This window comes from Cottoperca gobio, chromosome 13 (genome assembly GCF_900634415.1).
Source record: "Cottoperca gobio chromosome 13, fCotGob3.1, whole genome shotgun sequence".
NCBI lineage: Eukaryota > Metazoa > Chordata > Actinopteri > Perciformes > Bovichtidae > Cottoperca > Cottoperca gobio.
In genome coordinates, this window is record NC_041367.1 from 7,409,441 (window position 1) to 7,435,605 (window position 26,165).

Consider the following 26,165-nt stretch of genomic DNA (forward strand, 5'->3'; position numbering starts at 1 on the left):
ATTCACTTAAGACCCAAACCCAGAATCCCAAAGTTAATTGGTTGAACCTGCTGAATGTTTCATCAAAGCCCTACAAAGCTTAATCTCTATCACAAACCATTGGTGGTGTTGGGACCAGAATGTTAAGCTTGGAGATTGAACGTTTGTTACAAACATCACTTATTTCAGACTCTTGACCTTTTTAAAAATGTATTTAAGCGTGCAACCAAATATTCTCTTAGTTCAGTACTCAAAGATAATTAAATGCTTAATTTGCTCTTCAACTGGATCACAGGAGTTTTTGCCGTGAATGTGTACAGCTCCTCAGTTTTAATCATTTTCAACATTACAGCCTAACATTTAATGTGAAACAGTTAGTGATCTTGTTTATAATAAATACATTAAATATTATCTTCTGGCCTCCACAGTTAACATATATGTAATAGCAGTTTGAGTGTTTATGTTGTACTTTTTGCTGAATACAATTTTAGAGTTAGAAACAGGGAATTAAAAAGCAGATACTGTAAATCAGTGACGTGAACGCTTTTAAGCCAAATGTTTTACTGAAGCACACACATTCTGAAGATACACAAACAAACATAAACACATGCAAATCACAATGGTTTCTCTCTGCTTTCTCTTTATCTCCCTGTCCCCTCTCCTCTCTCCTCTCTCTGAATATTTTAGTATTGATGAGCCCATTACTGATGATAACACAGTGCAACGTCAGCATCCTTTCTCTCTCACATAGACACGTACACACACACACACACACACACACACACACACACACACACACACACACACACACAAAAGTACAGAGCAGCAGCAGAGTTGTAACCTGATTCCTGGTGTGTGTGTGTGTGTGTGTGTGTGTGTGTGTGTGTGTGTGTGCGTTCGTTCAGTAGGAGGCTGGGGAATCTGACTTCCTGGCGTCAATCCAGTAAATTACACTATTTTTCAGGCTAAGGATCGTTCAAATGCAAACCCGCTGGCACACAAATGCACACACCCAAATACAGATTACTAGGGCGATGCCCATTAGCTGCTAACACGATGAGATGGTAGACAAAGTGCATTGAATATGAACACGTCCTTTTCAAAAGCAATATAAAGACTGTGCATCAAACATTACAAGCTAAGGGTGAATGGAGGTCTAATGCATGGATTCCTAAAGCTGTAGAGCTTGGTCAATATTTCTAATGAATAACTCTTGAAGTTACAATCAATGGGAACACAAAAGGATGTGGATGTTCCTCTAGCTTGGAACATATCCCAACAGGTACAGGCATGACATCTGATCTTGTGTATTTCATGACAGCATCACACTTCATCACCTGAACGTATCACCAATGCTAAGGCTCTCAGTGAAAAGACACTCCAGCTTGAGGAGAGCAGGTGAAACCAGCTCCTGAAACTAATTGTATGTCAGTGACATCCACCTGGCAGAATCATTATCCCTCCACAACTCAGGTTATTTTCTCCTAGAATGGCCAACAAATACCCAATTCAAGAAGCTTAGTCTTTTACGGACAAGCGCTGGTGAAGTGAATAAAAGCTATTATCCTTTAGTGATTTCCCTTATTGAATTTAAACCAATAATGAAGGAGGAGAACGTTACATGAGGATTTTTTCAACTTCAACAAAAAGGGGTTGAAACTTGAGATGAGGGAAATGTCTCTAATATTTTGTGCAATCAGCGTATAATGGCATCACAATGTTATTATCTGCAAATGGTGCTTTTCAGCCACTAGAGAGGGGGAGGGAAGTTAAAGCATTAAAAAACAGGGAGTATAGACATCAAGGCATCTCCTGAGGGATGCTCTCATACAGAAGGTGCATGCTGTTTGATCAGCCACGCGTTTTGATCATAATCACTCGACTCTGCAGCAAGAAAATGAAGAAAACAACCCGTTTCAATATCAGGAAGGCTCTAGTTTATTAGCTAACATTTAGCTGAACATAAGGATGGCCCTGACATTTAAAAGTTTTTGTTTTTTTTCCCAGACAGAGGCTGCTGAGAGAAGTCATGACAACAACAATATCACAACTAATTGCTGAAACAATTACCACAGAGTTCAATAAACACCTCTCTGAGACGTTCTCAACACATACAGTAGTAAACACTACAAGCTTCACACAGATAGGATGCAAAGCTAGGATGCTTCATTGCATTATTAAGATTGCGTCAGCCTCCTTTGATCCACGGCACATATTTGCTTTTCTGTGAAAACCACTTATCTCCAAAATGTTAACTTTTCATGAACAATGAAAACAGCCTCAGGGTCAAGAATGGAAAGGAAAAACTGTCTGCTTTTAAGCTCTGTGGTGATGCATGTTTGGGGTTTCAAAGGAGAAAACGGCACATAAGGGGCAAGTTTATCTAAAAAACTTAGAAATCACCAAATCTGATAAAACAAAGCAACCCTGACTCCTAAAAAATTAAGTTTCCATAAAATTACTTGCTTATGTTTAGTAAAAAATCTGGATTCATTAACAAAGTGGACATCCATTATCATTAGCTTTACCGTAACCATGGATTTCCTGTAGCCAATATAAATCATTGTGGTCGTCCAGCGCTTTAAGTAAATTGTATCCAAATTCACTGTTCCCACCCGTCAACCCTGACCTCCTTCTCAGAACACCTCAAAACGTGATTGACAAGGCAGTTTAGATCTATAGAAATGTAATTTTAAGTGGACGAGGCTGAACATGGGGTACCACCTTCTAATATAGATGAGTTATTAACCATTAATGCGAACACATTTGGGGTTTACCAGGTTGTGGGTTATAAAGCAGTCACAAATATTGGTAATCAATTAATACAATTCATAATAAATTGGTAATAAATACATTTTTGTCCAGGTTCTGTGCAGCCCCTTTCCACAAGGTAAATCTAATCCATCAAAGAGACTTTTCCACAAGTTGGCAACCCAAAAGCTATAACTAATCTGTAAAGCATTATTAAACTAGTTGTAATTAACCATGAATAAAGGTTTAAGTTACAGCTTATAATAACCCGTTTTTTATAAAAAGGTGCCATATTAGAAGGTGGCTGATCTGTCAACAGATCCAGGCCAAACTATACTTTTGGATATGGTGGTTTGCTCAAAGTAAGCCCTAAAATAAACATTTGAACATAACAATTGAGAGAATGCAATTATGAGGGCTATTGCAGCAAATGTATCGGTCCCAAAAGAGACATTAGAGGAAGAGTAGCCAATCAGAGTAGCTACTGTTATGATAAGGTCAATAAATTATCTTTATCGCAGACTAGACCGACACACTATGAGAACATTTTAGTGATATTACAGTGTGATGGAGGTGAGCTACACAGTCTGGTTTATACTGTCAGCCACCTGCACAGTTCACCTGGGGTCTTCTGTCAGGGGGGGATAATGACACCCAGCAGGTCACACTCACAATACTACTTCACCACCAGTCTGCATGCTAGGCGCCATGTGCCTCTTTCAGATTGTGCGCTGTATGTAGAAGTGGCAAGAAGCTTCAAGATACAAACACAACACACAGTAAACCCAACATAGTTATTAGACACACACTTACATATCGGAGGACGGCGGTTGGCTACGGCAGAGGAGCGCGTGTCCGCACGCTTGTCCCATGGCGCATCCTGCCTCGCGCCTCCCCAGTTAACCCAAACAGCAGCAGTCGGGCGGCGAGGGGAGAAAAGGAGGAAGGGGGGAGCTGCCTATGTGCTGGGAGGGGGTGAGGATAGACGGTGGTAGGATGGATATATAGATGGTTGGGTGTTTGCTCCTCTCGCTCTCTCGCCCCTCTGTCAGTCTGCCTCTCTCGGGTCTGCTCTCCGCTGCTGTCTCCTCTCGAGCTCTGACAGCGCGCGGGGATTGGTCGGGACCCGGTAACTGATACTCGAGCTTTGGTGAGCGAGGATATAACGGCTGAGAGAGAGAGAGAGAGAGAGAGAGAGAGAGAGAGAGAGAGAGAGAGAGAGAGAGAGGAGAGAGAGAGAGAGAGAGAGACGGTACTTTAACGCTTAACACCACATGGACACTTCAACAGTCAAAGACGCATCAGCCAAGCACGTCACTCCTCCGCGTGCGTTTACGAGCAATCCTCAAGTCATGCCTGCAATACCATGAGCACCGATTCATCCGAGAAAATGAAAGTCGTGTTGTGAAAATTCAACTTTCACGGTGTATCTTCACACCCCAGCTGCGCATTTTCACACAACTCCCACCGTGCACACTTCTTCTTGCTTCATAAACTGCACAGCCTACTGTAGATATGAGACCAAACAGGACTTGAAGTTGTTTCCTCTGTCTTTCCAAACAGAGGAGATTCTATCGGCTCGTACTGGCAGGGTTTCACGATAGACTCAAGTGTGTCTATCTCAGGACACAGGTCTCAAGGTCCAACACAGATCTTCTGCCTTATATGGCCTTCCCACTACACACAAGGAAGCAGCAGGAATCTACAAGAGCAATGCCTAGTGAAACAGGAGCCTTTTAAATGTTTGTTGACATCCAATGACTTTAAATATCCCCAAGTGGCTTCAGGTGGCAGGTGTTTTACATTCTAAAGACCCAGTAAGGATTTTTAGATCAAAATATTCACGTAAAACAGGGGTGGGGAACCTCCGGCCTCCGGCGTATAAGACCCACAAGACCATTTGATCCGGCCCTTGAGGTAATTCATAGACCTCAATAAAACTGTTGACTGACTGTTTTTCCTGGCCAAGGTCAGGGTCATTGAACACAACACAAGCGGAACGTGTCATCCCGTGGTCACGTCATGTCAAACTTCAATATTAAATGAGACTGTCGTTGACATCAGTGAATGCAGCAAGAGTGTAAAACAGAGAAAGCTGGATGCGGAATGTCGCACTTCACAGGAGAAATGGACGAACGATTATTTCTTTGTGGAAGTAAAAGGCCAGTGTGCCTAGTTTGTGCGGACGGGCTTGTGGTGATGAAAAATACTCTCGAGGTCATTACACCACGAGACATGCCAAACTGCACGAGCTGAAAGGACAAGTGCGTTTGGATAAAGTTTACGCTCTTCGGTGGAGTTTGACCCAACAAGCAGCTCTCTGCAAAGCGTAACATACAAACATGGAGAGATAGAGAGGTAGACCACCACACCAAGAACAGACTATTCCACCACTATGCAATTATCACTGCCATTTACAATACTCACTTTATTTTTGGTACAACCTCTTGGTACTTATATTATTTTATTTTATTCTATTTAATTATTGTGTACTGCCTTTTTACGTCATATGTTCTTTTGCTGTGACAAGATACATTTCCCCATTGTGGGACTAATAAAGGATTTCTGATAAAACAGAAAGATACATGGATAAAAAAGTTGCAGAGGTTATGAGTTCAATAATTAGTATGGCTAATAAGTTAAAAAAATGAAATGGCCCTTGATAGGAAAAAGGTTCCCCACCCCTGACGTAAGACAATCAGAAACCAGTATTTTATGTAAAGAAAAAAGGATCTGAAAACATTAAGCCCCCTGTAGCCTACAGTCATGGTCCACCTACACGGGTGTTCTCAACCATGCTGCCTGATTAGACCTCTTCAAAGGCTGTGTGAGCATGTGCAGACTGTGATTGACAGCTCTGTGACTCTGCTCATCATCATCATCTCTATTATTGTTATTATTAGTTAGTGAGTTTGGTGAACTCAGGAAATGTTCTACCACCCAACTCCAATCTAAGCAGAGGACTAATCAGCCATAACTGCTAACACCTGTGAGAATGTGCAGGGCCTCTATATAGTTTGTATTTATAGTGTTAATCCATGTGGTACTGTAAAACATTACATACATTTTTGTGCTTTGAGTTTTGGTGGTGGGGCTGCACTTACATATGGATTATAAGGTGCACCTTCATATTTTCCGTTTACCTTTTGACACAGAGTAATAAGTCTCTGTGGCCAGTGCTCTTTATACTGCTATTGTTTTGCTATTTTCGCAAGTCAAGAGACCAAGATGGAACATTGGGTTAAAAATGGACCTGAAAAGTCTTCTTCTTCTTCTTCTTCTTCTTCTTCTTCTTCTTCTTCTTCTTCTTCTTCTTCTTCTTCTTCTTCTAGCGACAATGCAAGTTTGAGAGTGTGTGTATGTGTGTGTGCACATGTCACATCTGGTGTGTTGGAATACAGATCTATGATGCTCAGCTGTGCCTCAACATGTATTGGTGTGTGTGCCACCAGAACGAAGAAGAACTTGTGTGAACTTGTGTGAACTTGTGTGCCTGAGACCCCCGGATATAGATCAGTCAATGTGGCCACTAACAGATTCTCCTCTGGGACCCGGGTCAAAGACATGTCTGCAATGGACACTCAACACCAGCCACAGAAAGTATTTTTACCAGTGTTTTTTAAAAATGTGCACTCGTCTAGCATCAATAAATTAACGGCAGCAGCTGTTTGAATTGACTGAACTGAAAGTGATATTGCCCCAACTTTATTGTAAGGAACGGAAAGCCTATTTTCTGTGGAAATATATCATGTTCATCAAAAAGTATAATCCTAGATCTTCTATATTAGACAGACATGATAAAAAATAGAGGTAACATTTTTCTCTAAAGTCTTTCTGTGCATATATGAACAAGAATAAGAGTCTACAGCCACACTAGCAGCTTCGTGAGACTGCACTTGTGCACAGAGGTGCTTTGAGTTTAATGCTAACACAAGGACAATGCTGATGTTTAGCAGGTATAATGTTCACTATGTTTATCATCTAAGTTAAGCAAGTTAGCATGCTATAATTTGCTAATTGTAATAGCTTGCTACAAACAGATGAGGCTAATGGGAATGTCATTCGTCATACTATAAAGTATTTTGACCTGATGATGGCACTAGAGGAAAGGTCAGCTGAACCATCAAAGTTATAGAAGCCACTCAAAGTTGTTTTCATTGTCATTTCTTTAAAGGGACTTTTTATTTGTTGTTGAATCTCTTCATTAATTTAGATATGTTTCAGTTAAACCTCTAGTTTTAATCTGAGGCTGACCTTTGAAACAGAAATCAGTCTAGTTAAACTTTTCTTCTCAATAAACATGTACAGTAAGCATTTATGGCTGCAATAATCCCACAAAAACTGCTAAATCCTAAAGAAGTTGTGATCAAAATGTGGTATATCTTTCACACACTGGCCTGTGGACAGAGGGACATCAGACTCAGAAACCAACATGCTGTCAGTATTCCCAGAAAATAAAAAACATTGAAGTCTTTACAGTACAGTGAGGAATAGTAAGACCAGGCAGCTGTAATGTGACAGCAGTGTCTGACCAGTGCTCTGCAATAAAGTGCGGTGAAGCTTATTTTTATGAGAGGAGATGTTCTTGTTGTTCCAGTCACTACTCAAACAGACCGAGCGGAGCTGCTGCTGTAAATAAAATGGGACTGATGAGCGAAGCAGCCAGCCACAGCTATGCTCATACAGTAATATGTGGTTTAAACTGAAGCGATCCATTAATGTGAACCCTGACAGGTAAAGTACATTTATATTTCAAGTACACATTTTAGCACCACGACACTTTTAAATATTTATGATCACTTACTCAGTCACTTTTACAGTAAGCCAGGACAAACGAAATTTCATTTGAATTGTACATTGTATAATCTCGAAATGACAATAAAGTTTTTTGATTGATTGATTGATTGAGGTCTTCCCCCTAAAAACATTTATTTGTTACGTAAGACTAAAATTAGAGACATTTCACCCCCCTGAGTCAGAATATGATGAGTGCAAAGCAGTGAAATATGTTGCGTTTTGATCTGACAATAAAAAGCGAGGCTGCGAGATGTGCTTCAGTTTATGGCTCAGTGGGATCAATATCACTACAATAGACTCTATGTTCGTCTTGAGTGTCCCACAGCAAGCTCTACTCAAGGCCTGGGAATCAGATAAAACAAAAAGGTCAAGAAAAGACAACTCCTCTGACAACACTATTAAAGTTTAGTGACTGTGAAACTAAAATCTTCTTGTTGTGTCTCAAGAAAGTTGTGCAGGGAAAGGAAACCGTGTCACGTGTCAGCTGATTGAGTTCTCCAGAGTGTTGGTCCTGTATCAGCTCCTTGAGTTGATTACATCAGAACCTGATTAGACCTTCTCTCCTCAACCTGGAGTGTTTACTGACATTTATGGGCGGCCACATCTACCAATCGTTAATACTTCCTGGAACTTGAAAGTGCCGACTGAACACAATCTTAATTATTTATGATCCTTTCTGTGGCCGTGGCCTGATTGGTAAATAGCTCTCTGTTGAGCCATAATATCAGTGATAATTCCATTTTCCAACAAGCTGTGATGCATAGAAAGTGTTTTGCAACATTGCTGTGAGCTATAGTGCCTGCAGCAGACATATGGAGTGACAATATGGTTCTCCATATTGGGGGATAAGTACAAAAAGCATAGGGGTAATTAAAGAGTCTTGAAAGCTGTTGGCGAAATGCAGCCTGTGACTCTCCCGTCCTGACCTGTCCTCACATGGGAAGATTTATCAGCTCTCTTAGTTTAAGCGGGTTCAAATCACAAACTGTGGGCCCTACCGGGCAAAGCTGTGGATGTTTAGTTTATTGCTTGTATTACTCTGCCTTGCTTGAGTCTGTCCACTTCCAGGCATCTCCCTCCCAATCGCCTTGGCAGTGTTAACGCTTGATTTTGAAACAAAAACAGTTCTATCAAGCAAAGTGCTTTACCTTAACCAAACAGCAGCATTGTATGTGATGTTCTGAATGTACTGATTTATGCAGGGCAGTGGAACAACCTGTAAATACAACACTGACATATTATCACTTTATAAGATGTTCAGTAACACATCCAGTGGATGCAGGGCTGAATTTACATTTATTGTGGATAATATATTTGGACACCCGATGAATTTAAGTCTAACATTAACTCTTCTTTTTAGCTTTGTTTTTTTGCCTCCAACTCTTGAGGAAAAAATCTGGCTTTTTATCAGCTAAATGCTATGTTCTCTAGCTAGTAGCCAACTTTTTGTCTGTATGATTTATCATAGCTTTTCCCCCGACAACAGCTGCCTGCTGCATCTGGAAACTACGCTGATGTTGCAGGCAGTAAAACCAAAACAATAAGCTGAAAGACACTGAAATGCTGAAGTCCTCTCATCCAGGTGATCATTTTTTTGTGGGTTCATCACTAACAGAAGCTCTTTTCACTTACAAGTAATCATGTGATCCTTTGTTGAACTGCTTTAAACAAGTAGTTTGAGTTGCCTCGACAGACCAGAAAACACTCATGTATGAGTCCTTTAAGGAAAACAGTCATATGGGTCATTTTGGAAACCACCTGACTTAACGGTGAGGAATAGTTGGAAATGAATTGACTGCTTTCAAAAATAATTAGTTAATGTTGAGCTGACATGCTTTTCAGACATTTCTCACTCCTCTTATCTACCCGTCCTTATCCTAATCCCCTCCTTTCTCTATCTGCGCTCCCGTTCCTCTTCCCTTCCGTCCTCCCTCCCTGCTGTGCTTGGTTTAATACCTTCCTGTAGCCCAAAATCCATCTCCTTCCTCCTTTGCTTCCTTCCTTCGTTCTTCCATCCTGCCATTCCCACCACCCCTTTTCACAACCATCCAAACACAGCATTAACTGTAAACCCTATAAGCGCTGCCATCTTTACTTGATCGTTTGTGGTTTTATTACAACGAGTTGTAGCCCAGTGCTATCCTCAGCCCAGGGCTGAGTTTTCCCAAAACAAATAAATCCCCTTCACCTGTTCATCCTCCACGTCAAAGCCTTGCCAAAGTTCAGGGCCAGCTAGCTCAGGGCTAAAAACACAGTTGGTAGTGGACTTGAACATGCATTTTGTAAAATAATCCAGATTGCATGACTACATTGGTTCTACATTACATTATGTATCAAGTTAATTTCATCATCCTCCTCCGTAATGAACAGAGATTACGAATGTGTTGTCTGAAATACACGCTTGCATTCAGCCACATAATGACTGCACATGTTTACAGTATGTAGTGCACGTGCTTACGGTATTCCTGCATATTTCACTATGATCTTTAACTGAGCTGACATTACTCTGCCCCCTCTAACTACACTGGAGAACATTGGCCGTTATATCAGCAGACACAGAAACAAATACACAGAGAAAAGTAATGGGTGGTGCAACATTATACAACACTGTGAACTGTTTTCTGCGTGCATATTTTAATAATTTCGACAGCCAGGCTGCTTTTGATGCATTACTCATCTGGGCACAAGAAAGCGCTTAAAACGCATAATTGCAAATCAAGCCTCAGACTAAACTAAACTTTGCTAAATTAAAGCTCAAAGCAGTTCAGTGGGAATACAGATTGAAACTGTAACTCTAGAGTAAACCATGTTCTATACTACACAGTTTTCATCATCTATATGAGACAGTGAAGCTCCTACCTGGTCAGGATCATTAGTCGCTCTGGATTTAAGAGTCCCTGAAGTGTAAACTGTTGACTGACTGGTTTGTGTTGGCGCGGGATACCTGAGGCAACAATAAAACCATGAAATGTCATACAGTACCTCAGTTGAAATGGAATGCTTTCTGAGGCCATGTTGTGGAAAGATGTTCAACATTATTCAACAAATCCTTCAGTGTTTGAGTTTCATGTCAGCACAAAGCCAGCTGACCTCAGTTAGTCATGTGCTGAGCCCGTCGCTGCCACTGTATCGCATCATTTTCGCAGCAACAAGGGTTCATCTTTTTTCTTCGCTCCGCTTGTGTCACATGCACAGCTTGAAAAAATGTTGGGCTCAGCGCAATAAATTATGCTGAACTTTAACATATTATCAATGGAGTCTTTTTGAACTCTGCAGGGGTTCACCCAGCTATCTCCAGAAACACAGTCTAGCTTTTGAGTTGATTTAATTGTGCCTCTCTCAATGTCCTCCATGGACTGGGCAGGTTTAATGGACTTACAGCCCCTGAGAGTCATTCTAGAGCCTTGGATGGTTTTACAAATGCCTGGAAGACAGACAAAAAAATGAGATTTGATAAATGAGTTTATTCTCCAAGCCTACAAAAAAAAAGAGACCAGGCTTTTCTCCTCACTTTGTAAGTGGTGTGTGTCTGTTTGTGTGTCAGAGAGAGGGAGTATGAACTGTCTGAATGCTCCATCAGCTGAGAGTTATAGTCACTCTGGCCTGTCATAATATCCTCTCTCTGACTACATGCCCTCAGATTGTCATTCCCACTGAGTTTGTTGTGTTATATCTGAGAGGGACAGCCTGTGTGTGTGTGTGTGTGTGTGTGTGTGTGTGTGTGTGTGTGTGTGTGTGTGTGTGTGTGTGTGTGTGTGTGTGTGTGTGTGTGTGGGTGTGTGTGTGTGTCAGGGGTAGCCAGATGGCTGCTGGATGATTTAGCAGCATGAATTAAAGGAAATCATGAGACAGTTGTGCTTATCGCTCCATTAATACACTTTAGAAAGTGTGTACACACACACACACACACACAGACACATGTACATATTGGCTGCATGTACATTAGTGCATTAGGGGGGCTTAGAAGATTTGATCCTCTTTTCCACTAAATATTTTTGATGATTTTTTGACAATTTTCTTTCATTTGCTGTTACTGCTGATTATTGTCATGCCAAATGCAAGTGATTAGATTTCCAAAATCACAGTAAACAAGCACAAAATATATTCACCTCTTTTGCCATAATAGCCAATAGCTTTGATGTGTTTCCAGTTTCACTCTTCCAGTAGCAGCAACAAAACATTGAGTCAATCAACATGTCAACTGGCGTGTTCCTTACGAGCAACATTAGCACTCTTTAGTGTTGTGATGGTAATCCAAGCAACACGTGCACATAAAGTTTGATTGTGTCCCAAGTGGAACAGGTTAATAACATGATTGACTGAAGTGAAAGTTACTTAACATATTCAATTTTTGCCTATGATATTTATTGGAAATTATAGTATTGTAAACCCATGTTGCTGTCAGTTTAAACATTGGATGACTGTTCTATTGAGCTATAATATTTGAACTCTAATGAATGCATTTTGAATTAAACATTTTTAAGGTAAACCTAAATTCTATTTTAATTCTACAAATTTCCCATGGTCATGGTGGACAAAGAAGCTGTGCGAAAACAAAACTTTTGGTTAATGTATCACTTACGCTTGCTGTTATGTAATGTCCAGAAGTCATCGTCCATCACCTCTGTGATGTCCTGCTGCATGCATCTGCGGTTTCTGCTCAGCTCTCTGGCCTGGTTCTTCCCTGCTGGGTCCATGCCGACCTGAGCTGAGCCTGGAAGCTCTCTGTCTTCAGTCTGCATCGCCTGTAGCTCTTTGGCTGCCACCATGACAAGCCCCGACCACATTGTGACTACAGAGAGATGCGTCTGCTTCCATGATAGAGGTTTTGAAGAGAGTCCATGCAGGCTCCATGTCGAAATGTTTCCAGGGAAATAACAGATGAAGTCATTCTAGATAGAGTCCTATAGAGTCCACAGCTACACCCTCAATATGTTGGGCCTGCTGAGCCCAACTCATCTATTGAGATTCCAGCACTATAAATCCAGACCAGTCAGTCTTTGTAATGCAACATTCATTGAGCTTTGGCTCTGTCTGCTCTGGTACAATGAACACGTAAGAGCCATCACGGTTTTCCAGCATGTTGTACAGTATGTTGCAGATGTGTGGAGACAAAAGCAATCCATCTCAGGCTACCAGATTAAGACCACTTTGCACATCACAGATAAACACTATTAAAGGCTCAAGTTAAACAATTAAGTAAACCATTTCAAAATGTCAAAGTTATTTATTGTCACATGCACAACAATTACAGAGAAGCACTCTGTATCTTAGAACTCAGCTCGCTTCAACAACGCCCATTAAATATGTACAAAAAGAAAATCATGCAAGTATTAAAATGGTAATCAGTTCAGACCTCCTCAAAACAAATTGTGCACGCTCTAATAAAGATTTTCTGTCCCCAAGTCCTAAATCTACTTTTTATATAAACACTAGATGACTAATCATTTAAGCAATGTAGTCTATTCTGTAATTTACACTTCTCTTAATCCCATTTATCATCTGCATCAAATAATAAAAACTGGAATTATAAACGTGCAACGCGACATGCGTAAGCACACAACACAGACACTCAGGAAACAGTCTCACACAGATGGTGGCATTTGTTGGAAAAATCTGATACATTTCTGCAGTTTAGTGGCAGCCTGGCGTGATACACAGCAACATACAGCACTGTACGTGCCGAGACACGCGCTGTGAAACCAAAACTTAAGTTGGAAGAGAAGAGATGAGGGTGATGATTTTTTCAAGAGTTCAGAGAATCGTAATGGGAATAAACGTTGAAATACTGTATGTCTGTCTGTGTAAACAATCGGTGCTATTTTCAGCCCCTGTAAATTGTATTTTTGATACCAAACCCTCCCTTACTGTGTGCAGAGTTTAGCCCTTTTCCCAAACAGCTTACATAACTCAGAGAGCAAAACCCAGGACTACACACACACACACACACACACACACACACACACACACACACACACACACACACACACACACACACACACACTGGAGAAGGCCCTGTGGTGACATCATCTGCACAGTCTCTCTGTTTTCTCTGTCGTTCCCTGAACAGAACCCATGCTGCTTTGTGCTCAGAGGGGTGATCCAAACTGCAGACATATGATGCATGAAGGCCTCCTTTGTCTGCGCACTATCTATCTTTATGTCTTATTTTTCAGAACTGTAGCTAAAGCTCTGTTACAGTGTTCTCGCTGGTCATAATAATATAATCCACACAGGTGTGCATTGACATACATTTTAAGAAAGATGCATACAGATAGGGCTATGGCTTGGCTCACAACCTTTGGGAGTCATTTATACACCAGAAAATGTAGAAATGTGCCTTTTGGATTTAGTTAGTGTTCACTACATTCGTGACCTAAGGATGATGACAAATTCTTGTAGGTATCTCCAAGAGCAACCTTAAGAAATCACAATGCTATACTGTAAAAAAGAAATAGACACTGACACTCATATTAACCCCTCCTCTAGCAAAATTATATTTACAAAGTAAAAATGTTCAATTATACATTTTAAATGTCAAAAACAATTGACCACATGTTGGTCTATACAAAGTGCCATTCAGCGAGTGATATATTTACATACTAAAAAGCTGGTCAGTGTCCATTGAAAACCATGTTTTTCCAATGTTGGTGACTTCTAATTCTTCAGACAAACTGAAGGATTGAGTGCTCCTATTTTTTAAAGAAAAATAAAACCCCATCGGATGATCTGGTTTGTTTCTCAGCTCAAGAACAAAGTTGACATTTTGGAGCCGCATGGTTTCACTGAACAGTGATGGTATGTTTAATTGATGTTACCAAATGTTATCTGTCCCAAACCACATTCACCTGTTTGTGAATTGTATCAATTGACATTTCTGGGTGAGGGTTAAAATCTGATTCTCCCACATGTTTTCTATGGCTGCACCATTTATTTTTCACGTATCCTTTTATACACATGTCTCCAAAGATTCACCAAGGCATTGTCAAGTATCTTGGAAAACGTGTAAACACCTGACTGGATTTTAAATAAAGCTCTGAGAGTTTGATTTAAGTTTGTGCACACAACATGAGTGTGTAATGACATTCACTGTCCTGGAATAGGGAGGGCTAAAGAGGAAATATGCAAACACAACACTGCATTGTGTCGTGCCTGAGCGAGGAGAAAAAGAGGAAAAATTAGATAACCTAGATGAGAAAAAACTGATACGCTGTCAAAATGTTTAAATGTAAAGGGATGAGTTTTATTAATGTCAATGTCAGATTTTTTTTTTGCCAGCACCCACAAATAACGCCACCACTGATATAGCTGCCTTTACAATCTCATAGAGTGACATCATCTGCCCTGCAGAGCTGCGTGTTTGTGTGTGCACACTCATCAAGTCAATCAGGTTGAATTAAACTGTACAGTGATTAAGAGGCAAATTCTTCAGTCTGTCGGCTTGCGCACATCCCGTTTCACCCTCTCCCCTAAAACACACACACACACACACACACACAGACAGAGAGAGAGAGAGAGAGAGAGAGAGAGAGAGAGAGAGAGAGAGAGAGAGAGAGAGAGAGAGAGAGAGAGAGAGAGAGAGAGAGAGACACGTGGTGCACTGCCCAACAGCATCTTTAGACTGACTAATCTACTATTAGTACTTGTCTCCCAGGCCCTCCCTTCCTCCTCCTCCCTCCATTATTCTCACCACTCCCTTCCTCTTGCTTTGCTCTTTCTCCTACGTCTTCGATTCCAGCTCAAGGGGTTTCCTGATTGTTAGGGTTTATCTTCTTTTAAAAAAATAATAGTGGTAAATATGAAATAAAAAAAATCCAAGCCTTCTTTTCAAGGCTCTTTTGTATCTTTTTTTTCTTTCAGTATCTTAATTACATCCTCATTGTTCTTCTTTACCTTCATCGATTTCTATTTCTTTTGAACTGTGCTTCACCTCATCTCTCCTAACGTACATATTTTCTTTCCAATCTCACCTCACCCTCGTCTTCCTCCTGTACCATCTCTTATCACTTTACACCTCTACCCCATGCCATTCTCTCTCTCTCTCTCTCTCTCTCTCTCTCTCTCTCTCTCTCTCTCTCTCTCTCTCTCTCTCTCTCTCTCTCTCTCTCTCTCTTTACTATTTCTGTAATGTCTTCTCTTTTCTCCCTCCAGTCCTTTTCCTCCCCACCACCACCATCTCCTCCTGAGTCCCTCCATGGTGATAGTATCTGTGAGATAAGCTGGGTGTCAGACACGAAATGTTCTCCAATTTCTCTGTGTCTGCTGCTGGTGAGAAGCTGAAAGATAAAGTCAAAGAAAGACAACGAGGGAGGGAGTAAGAATAGAGTGAAACAAACAGAGATCTGAACAGACAGGTAGAGGGAGGAAAAAGACAGAATAGCATTTATATTTTAAAGCGTAAGCGATTACTCATTCGTATCTGCTTGTAATTGAGTAAAACAGTAGAAAACAGGAATAGTTTGACATTTTAGGAAATACACTTCTTTCTTGCAGAGAGTCAGACGAGAACATCGATACAGTTCTGTCTGTAGCGTACATATAGAGCCAGCAGTTAGTTAGCTTAGCACACAGGCTAGACACAGGGGGAAGCAGCTAGCCTGTCCAAAGTTCATAAAATCCACTTAGCAACACTGGTCAGGAAATAATCTTACACGTAATTACTCGAAAAAGGCCACATTTAAATTTTTACACAAAAGGGCCACAAATGGAAATGAGCCAGGCTAGCTATTTCCAGTCTTTGTGCTAAGCTAAGCTAACCATATGCTCGCTGTAGCTTCACATTTACTGTACATGACAGTGGTCCCGTCTTCCCATATAACTTATGGCAAGAATGTAATGTTTCCAGAATGTTAAACTATCGCTTAAGACGAATACACAGTCAGGATAAGTGAAGTATTGCTGAATATTCATGTGTCATTAGTATTAGTAGAGACAAGGATATCTACATTTGGACAGCATAATGGTGAATTATTTTTTTTATGTTTTTGTTGTATGTTTGTATGTGGCTTTTCTAAAATGTGTTTTTGTCAGTTAGAGGTGACCGAGGAACAAGCAGAAAGAGCACAGGAAAAGATCGAGACGCCATGCAGAGACGCTGTGGGTGAACAAATGACCAAAGGCAGCCTGAACATTAAACGTCTGAAGTGATATTTGGTCCCTGTGCCTCTCCTCTTTAGGGGCTGGTCATCCATTGTTTGATTGATTGTGCAGAAACGAAGAGAAAGAGAGCAGTTGCCATGGGGACGAGGAATGGGCCTTTTTCCCTTCTTCCTTTCCTCTTGAAGGACCAATGATTGGTGATACATGTGAAGGGAGGGGCTGGAGGGCGGAAATAAGACGTAGCGAAGCACAACAGCTTTCTCAGAACTCAAGAAGTGCTGCAGGATTCAGCAAGTGTGTGTGTGTGTGTGTGTGTGTGTGTGTGGGGGAGGGGACACAAAAGTCAGTTTGTGTGTGTTAAAGGTAGAGAAAGAGGAGACATGACTGTGAGTGTGTCTGTATGAGATTGTATATGTTTTTCAGTCAGCTGGAGGTGACCAGAGACAAGGTGTTGTCACAAAGTTCCTTTTATCGTATCAAAGGAAACCGTTCAGATGAAATGCATCCAGCTGAGAGATGCTCCTCGTGGCCCTGCAAACCATCGAACCCTCTTAGTATCACACAAGTTCACGCCAACATGTTCATTTACAGCCAGCTTGAAGGGGCTTTGGGTATAAGAAGGACCACTCACAAACTCACGCACACCTAAGAGCTACGTGCAGACAACTGGTGTTAGAACTCAGAAACACAAACGGTTACATAATATGTATCACCGTAGGCTGTATAAATGTGTTTTGTCATGTTTCTTTAAGATTTCGTAGCCCTCAGTGAAGCTGTATGTGCTCTACATTTCATCTTGAAGGTCGGAGAGCAGGCAGGCAGGCAGGCAGTGTGAGTTTATTGAATGCAGGGGTTCAGTGTTGCTGCTCGAAAACCTGGAAATTACAGCATATATTGACTTCTCTGCAATTTGAGATTCTCTTTCAGATTGAGTTTGTCTGATGTCGGCAAAAAACAATCTCACCTCATGGTCCATTTAGTAGACTTGAAGTACTCCTGTTGTCCTATTCACTGTAAAATAAATGAAAAGTTAGTTTTTTATTTAAAAATTGTAAATAGGTTGTGTTGTGGGCACCAAATCATGATGTTGGGAATGTATTTAGCAGTAATTAATATTTAATTAAGGTCATACAGGGACATTTTCCTGACCGTATCTCTATTACTAACTATCTAAAATTGGCAATAATATTTGAAGTAACCTCAAGCTGTGATGATATTGCAGCACCCTGGGAGGGTATGTGTTGTGGAAACCCAGACATGCATGTTGGCAACATGTTTATGAACACTAGCATCTGTTTCTGCAACATTACTGCCAACCAAGAATACTGTGCCATCCTAACTAAACACGTTTTGCTATAATAATGCCTTTTTACAGGAGATTCTACATTTCATTGAACTACAGGTTCACATTTTTGTCTGCATGATTCCCCAAAATAAGTTCTGAGTACACGACAGCGCGGCGCTGACATTTTTAAACTCCCACGTCTCATTATCTTAATCTAAATGACAAGTTATTTGAGGATGCCAAAGAACAAAAGGGAGAAGGTTGCCGTGCTCCCCCTCTTACCTGTACACGTCTCCTCGCATCTCTTATATCTCAGCTGCTTCAATCACCGTGAGCAGTGATGTAACAGAGACTAGAAAGAAAAGGCACTTTAGAACAGTGAACCTCCTGACGCAGCTTGATACCACAAGCACGGCCTACTGATCTGAAGTATAACATTAGATAGAATAAAGTATTACATCTTAGTTTCTTATAACACAGCAGAAGATTTCTGATTTTGTTTAGGTTCAAAAAGTCCATTTGATTATATCTGCAGAACTAAAGCTCATCAGTGGAGGATTAGAAAGTTTTATGGTTCTGGCAGTGTAAGAAAGCGGAGGAGGCAAAGTAGTTATCCAAATCTGGACTGATGCCTCATGCAGCTTAACACTGCAGGTGGATGTAGAAGGTGCAATGAAGGACACAAGGTACGTAGATAAATATGATTTGTAGGTTAAATTCTATATGCCATGGATAGCTGGAGCACATTGATTAATGAGCGTTAAAGACAATCAAACCATTGCTGTTGTCGTGCAGCTCAGGGTATTATGTGCTTTTATAGACCACTGGATGGTAGAGAAGAAAAATTGATCCAGACCAACGCCTAACATAAGAATTACAGAGTAAATAACATCTCAGCGCAGCAGACATAAATTGCTGTAGGCGCTGGGCCCCTAAATGTCTGAGACAGCAGACTAATTTCTCCCAGCTCCTTCCCTTTTAAAGCTGCTACTTGTTGAACTGCAGAGTATTTCTAAATATGTCTGGGGATAAATCCATCAAATCTAGTGACAAGTTCACAGGCTTCATTGTATCAGACAAAGATGGTAGTTCGACCAAACCCCTTACATTCCCCCTTAGATTACAGTTTAGTGAAAATGGAATAAGAAAAACCACAAACATTAAATATGTTGGTGCTGTATTTGCTGCTGTCCTGTCGACAATAAATACTAGTTACTTACTAATGTTGCAGTTTTTGTTGATAGTCCTGCATCAGTTGTTGGTCTGTTGTCTCGTTTGTTTGAGAAAGTACTTGAGGTGTACGGTATCTTTGAGCAAACAATGGTCACATAATCCACTCAAACCCACGCAGGCTTTTCATCACTGTCCTGTTTCAGGCTGAACTTGTCATTAAAGAAGCCTCAGCGTCTGCTGATGCTCATGCTGTTCTTGTAACCGTGTGCTCTGAGTGTAAATGAAGTAGATTGGCTCACACAGGTGGATGTCCAGATTTCTGTGGGAGGCTGGTGGCTGCCATTGTACCTCCTATTGTTTGTCTGTTTCAGGATTTGTGGCCCGCTGTGCTCAATGAAAATGTAAATTTTATTTTTGGAAGCTGGCAGGTGGGCTGGCAGGTCCTGGCAGTTGGCACACCCTGCCACCCTGCAGGTCCCTGAGGGCTCATTTCCATTTGTGGCCCTTCTGTGAACCACTCATCTGTCGTCACCCCTCTGCTTTATGCAACTGCTGCTTTGACCTATGTAGTAAAGGCTATTTTGGTGTGTGTGTACGTGTGTGTGCGTGTGTGTTTAAGCATCTTCCTGGGTGTGTGTGTGTGTGTGTCTATGAATAGTAAAGTTGAGGTCTCCTGTGCGTGAGCCCCTTGCAGGGCTCTACAGTGTGTGTCTCGAGGTACATAGTGACCCTGATGTGTCAGCTCTGCTTAGAAGAATGAACAGAGAGCTGGTGGACCACTGTGACTCACTCACACACCAACACAAACACACACAGAAGACCTCCTCAGGGCTCTCCCTATGATCACTGTACTCACTCACACACACACACACACTCCTGACATTTTTCCTCGAAGCACATCTATAGGCTTCCATTTTATTGTTGCAGTACAACATGTCATGAAGCCCGCAGGCCTGGCTACAGTTTCTGCTCCTATATGTGTAAGGTTCGTGTACATGTGTGATGTGTTGACATCATGTTTGTACATGTTTGTAGCCCGGCTTGTTTTCACAGTTAGCCTGTAGGATTAGAGTTTGACTGTGTGTTTGTACATTAATTTTATAAATGCACTGAATAAAAACAAGTGGATTACCATAAGGGCACAGCAGCGCTGGAGGCCACCAACCTTTTAGTAAAAGGAACTTTGTGACTATCAACATAATCATATGCATGTTCAGAAAGACAAAACATGCACACACACACACACACACACAACTAGCTGAATGTGTTTATTAGAGTTTCAGAGATATACACTGCTTATAACAAGAATACTACACCCACTGTTGGACTTTTGTACTTTATTGTTTTACTACATTGAATCACTAGTGTATTGAGATTAGGACAGTAATCCATGTAAAAAATCTCAATATTCTACAAATGTATCCAAATTAGATAAAACTGAAATATATATCAAAATACTTTAGTATCCCAGGTGGGAAAACTTTCTTCGTTAAATAAACCTGTATCTGAAAGGACTACATTTTTTAATAATCTGCTGCATTTTGTAATAAACAAAACGCAATAGGTAATACATTTCTCCACATTTTGTAATAAACTATTACATAATTCAGTGGTCATTTCAAAGCATTTGCATATACCTCCAATGCAACTTGACAGAGCTGATTGATTTAAAAAGGGCAATTATTTTGTGATTATTATTTGTACTTAATTTTCCGTCTGTGTCAAAAAATAAGTACAAATGGTACGTCCACTGTGACGCCATCTTAAAAACTATAAAACGTTAAAAAAACATGGCTGGGAGGAATACTTTCTATAGAGTTTAATTACGTTCTTCTCTCTACTCCTGCTGAGGTCCGGGCTGGAGGGCAGCTAACAACACACACACACACACACACACACACACGCACACACACACACACACACACACACTCATACACACAAACTGCACATAGACACTTTTTCACACAAAATGTTCTTAAAAAAAGGTGTTAAAAATTAACATTTATCTGAACGTCATGATTCCTCATCAGCACAGATGGAGCCCTCTACAGCACAGCATCTAGCGTCCTCTGCTGTCCAAATAAATAAGAAACCTTTGCAACAGGGAAACCCTGCAGGTGGCACACAGGCAATACTACAAGGTGCTGAAGAACGCAGCTGGTAAACTGTTGACAGGTACAGTTAATGTCGATTGTTTCATGGCTCTCCTTCTGACCAAATATATACACGTTTGGGCCCAAGTGGAAAGAAGGATAGAAGATTATAATGCACAAATTAAATCCTGCGCTCTGTTTGGATGAACAAACGATATAATATACTGTTGTGCACAACAAACACAAAATACATTTTTATTGCAAAGTGACTAATTCATAATCTAAAACTTCATAAATACAGCTGGTTAATGACAAAACTGCCCATGTATGTATATATACTGTATATCAAAGCGAAGAAGAGAGGAGGCAGTGCTGAGGACTGTGTGAGGGCAGCGGGAACAGACAATACTAACAACTAATAAGTGAATATTGTTTGTGACATACTTAAGGTGCTTGACTCAGAAGAGGGGACAATTATTTAAATCACATGTCCCAATGAAAGGCCATTTTGCCCTCGACTGTGACTTTCTTCTTTCAATCTTAAGACAAGCAATGGATTTTTTTTCTTTTAGCACATACCTCTCGTTCCTTCACTTCCCAAAAGACAACAATTTCATAAAAGATAAAACTTGCCCACTCACACACGCGTACACATATTCACACATACTTTATGCACACTGGTGCACATATGCAGACAAATATGCAACTCTGGCCGAGGCTTTGCACAGTACAGGCAAATGTCCTGCGCAGTAATAGACACGGATCCATCACCTGTCATTTCTCAGTCTTAGTTCCCTGTGGTACAAACTCTGGACAGAATCAGGTCACCTATAACATCAGCTTTGCTTACAATAGCAAATATTACATTTTGAACTCCGGGGTTATTCATACGCAATAGTACAGAAAGAGATCTAAAGATGAAACAAAAATATAAATCATATTCAGCTACAACTGCAAGTAATAAACTATTTAAAAACAATTGCTAAGCACTCGATGCTAGTGCCTAGAATAACCCGACTGAGTCTTGTGTAAATACAATAAAGAAATTAAGGTTTCTCCCATAATATCTTTCATGCTTTTGTCCCATAATGCAATTCTTTCACATGCCCCTGACCAATGGAAACAGTGAAACATTGGGTGGAAACTTGACGCACATCAGGCTGGAAGCGAGTGATTGTAGTCCATCAAACTCTTTGATTTTGAATGCAACAGCTCCCGGCTGCTTCTACTCTACATCAAGTAAAGTAAAATTCATTTGTGCAGAAAACCATATAGGTTATATTTTACATGTGATCCTCATTGTCCGTACTTTTTGGTGCAGTTCATATTCAAAAAAGGAGCAGATGGGCTCAGGCCGTAATCCACGTGAAGTATGAGCATCCATGATTTTTGCCCGTACAGTCGCAGAATGATGATGTAGGTCATCTGAGGCCAGCTGTCCGTCCTTTAAAAAAGAAAAAGAAAACAGAAATCAGCGCCGTCTCATCCTAAACTTTGGAATCGTTTATGTTTTCTATTCTGTATTCTATTATTGCTAATTAATCTGTTTTTATTTATTTATTTAATCCATTTAATTATTTTGCCTGTGAAATCTCAGAAATGGGTGACAAAAGCATTCATAACGGCTTGTTTTGTGAAAAACTCAAAGATATTAAACTTTCAAAAGATATGAGACAATCAGCACATATTTAAAGCTGTAACCAGCTCATTTTTGCTTGTTAAATAACTTATAAGAATAATTCACTAATCATTTCAGCACTATATAATATTCAGAGGCGTTAATGATGATCTATAGCAGTATTGTTTATATATTTCTTTGTCATTTATTGACTTTATTAATTGTGTCATACCGTTTCATAACTCCAAGTTTATCTTGCTTATGGGTATCGTAAAATAAAGAGGAAACAGTAGAGAGTAAATTCCCGTCTACTGTCATTGACTCACATTCACAAGCACTGGTTTTATCATGGCAGCTTGATGCAGCTCACACAGAATATAGAAAACACTTCTGACATATGAATTAAAATTGATGATGGTACATCTAGAATGTGTGTGTTATCCCCTTTAAAATGGTCATACCTTTCTGGCAGCGACCATTATCGAACATCTCTAAAGAGCTGAAAGATAAACAACAATGGGGTTATGACAGGGAGGGAGGACAGGAGGAGAAACCTTGAGGTGTAGAAATAGAAAGAGGTAAAGACAGTGATGGACTAAAGAGAGCAGAGAATTGTAGGGTGAAAGAGATGAAGAGGCAGGCGTGTGTTGATGGTCCGTCTAAACAGCAGGAGAAGTGTGAACAAGGCTTGAAAGGGTGTGAGAGAAAAGAGAAAACAGAGATGTGGTGAATCTGTCGTATCAAAAGTCACACTAAATATCATTGGAGTAACCTTGAGAGCCATAATAAGGTTTAGTCACACACACACACACACACACACACACACACACACACACACACACACTATTGGACATATCTATATGCAGTGAATCTTTCTCCTCCACCCCCACACACACACACACACACACAAACATCTTGCATAAATCCAGCTGCTGCCCCATCACCAAAGCAATCACACCTTCTCTCACACTCCACTAATCTTTTATTTAGACAATACACCGAAAACATGAGGATCGATATCAAAAAGGCAACAACAACCCTGGAATTGTGTTTTTGCCAATGTAAGAAACGTCAGACCGAGTTGATCTCGTATGTGCTGCTGCAGTCGGCAGCAAACTAATGAGAGGATTGTGATGGCTACAGAAACAGCAGGAGGAGACAACTGCATCATCAGATTGTGGACATTTGGTCCCATACCACCAAGAATGAGTGAATTATTTTGGATGGCTGCACTCAATTTTCCGATGAAAATCGGCGAACAGATGGAGAGGGTGATATTGATGTTGTAGAACAGGTCTAGTTTAATATCAGTGCACTTGAAATGTAGTCCAACAAACCAACGGTGATTATGTTTGTCAAACTCTTGCCAAGTATTCAACTCTGTGAGCCAATATGGCAGCAGAGTTGTGAAACACAGTGTTGACCGTATTTGCCTGGAGGCATGAGAGAAATGTGTTTTTCTTTGTTTCTGTTGTTTCCTTGATGTTCTGAAGCAATGCTTTGGCAGAGCCTCACCAGAATGACTCTTGTTGTTATTCTGTTTTAGTTGTTTCTCAGTCCGAACCTGCGTCAATATGAAGATGCATGCTGTTTACTCCTCTTCACATCATCTGGATTCTTAAACATGTTTACACCTGGACGCAAATCAGTCATTTATGTTCTAGAAAACACTTCAAGGAAGTGCCCAATAGTCTATTTTTGGTCAACGTCACCCAGTTTAAGAACCCAGATCTTGTCATGATGATGAAATCAAAGATGAATCAATCAACAGAGATTATTGCTGCTGCACAGGTGTAACCCCCAAGTCCTGTCCTCCTTTTTGCGGAAGTAAATGGCAAAAAGAGAAGACAAATATTCGAAGAACACGGAGTTTTTCATGCCCAATCACAAAATCTGAATGGACTTCTGTCCACCAAATGTAAAGTACATATTATACAACTAGCACACAGTCAAAATTTGTTCACTCTTTGGTGAGGATCAAGGTTGAGGGTCTGGACCACCTGTTCAGCATGAATGTCTCTGATAAGCCAGTAGCTTTAGATTGAGCTTCCTGGTTTTTCTTAGGATTAGTCCCCGTGATTGGTAGGTTCACTCACAGAAAGCGTGTCTTGGCTGAAAGCTGCCACGCTGTTCCGCATCTCATTCTCACTGCCACGCAGCGGTATCAGTGACACATTACCGTGACGCGTATCTGGCAACACACGGCTCACTCGTGTCTGTTGGAGTCCGTCCTGAGGCCACACGTTGCCGTCGTACTTTAATGAGGAGTGGACATGGACACAGGGAGAGATGGGGAGAGGGAGCAAGCAGAGATTTTACAATACGATCAGCAGTTACATGCCATTTAAAGTGTCTTGTTGAGGTACACTCCATAAAGTAGTGCCGTGTTAACGCTCATGCTAAGACACAATGTGTGCTTTTTACAGGCTTAAAGATTATTAGTGGAAAACAAACAGCAAACATTTTTATGAATTCTGAATTATTGCAAATGGTGGAGTATTAATGCCCGGCAACATATTGTTTTTGTGTGTGTGCGTGTGTGTGTGTGTGAGATCGCACCTGGATACTGAGAAAAGTAGCATACCACTCCCTCATTTCTGACTGGGTGTTACAGCAGAGATACCTGCAAATAAAAATAGAGGTGTGATGAAGTGATGGAGACTGTGTGTGTGTGTGTGTGTGTGTGTGTGTGTGTGTGTGTGTGTGTGTGTGTGTGTGTGTGTGTGTGTGTGTGTGCATGTGGTCTGGGGAGAGAAGAAGTCAGAGAGACATACAGAGACTGAGGAAAATTCGGAGAAAGAGCCAAAAGAAAGAGAGAGGTAGTCAAAGATAATAACATAAGTTGACATATCCTCTCTTATGGGCCCTGCTGGTAGTGCCACGAGCGTAAACACCAAGTAGGATTCCTAATTTAAACTCCCAACAAAGAAAAACACTGATTAGGACCTTCAGTGCTTGGTATCATGAAGAGTATTTGAGTCTCTGTGATGTCTCTCTCTGTGTCTGTGTGTGTGTGTGTGTGTGTGTGTGTGCGTGTGCGTGCTATGCCTCTCAGTTTGCCGTCACAAAGCCCTCCGAGACATCACTGGTGCTGTGGTGCTGGATAAATAGACTATTATTCTGCAATTATTATTGTTATGAGCACATATTTAGACTACAACAATTATTCAAATGCTCTCCTCTGAGACACAACAAAACACTGACTCAGACTAAAAAAAAGATCCTGTATAGTGCGCATGACAGACATAAATTTAGCTACAGTCAAGAGATTAGGCACACATGCCAACACACCTCACACGCACACACACGCACGCAGAGCTCCTCTACAGTTTGCATCATTAGGGCCAAAAGAGCTCATTAGTGCTTGTTT

The 26,165-nt window shown here is 40.8% G+C and overlaps 1 protein-coding gene across 3 annotated transcripts in view; it reads right to left on the reverse strand.

Annotated features, from left to right (window-relative positions):
• Positions 1-20,406: 20,406 nt before the first annotated feature.
• Positions 20,407-26,165, reverse strand: part of arap1 (ArfGAP with RhoGAP domain, ankyrin repeat and PH domain 1) — a 42,598-nt gene continuing 36,839 nt past the window's right edge. For 2 of the 3 annotated variants that reach the window (XM_029445757.1, XM_029445759.1), the window contains 4 exons: positions 25,355-25,418; positions 24,892-25,050; positions 23,257-23,294; positions 20,407-22,621 (listed from right to left, as the gene is read on the reverse strand). In XM_029445757.1, the coding sequence (XP_029301617.1) occupies positions 23,274-23,294; positions 24,892-25,050; positions 25,355-25,418 (244 nt within the window). In that variant the 3' untranslated portion in view covers positions 20,407-22,621; positions 23,257-23,273. The remainder of the gene's footprint in view (positions 22,622-23,256; positions 23,295-24,891; positions 25,051-25,354; positions 25,419-26,165) is intronic. The other variant, XM_029445758.1, reaches the window with a different exon arrangement.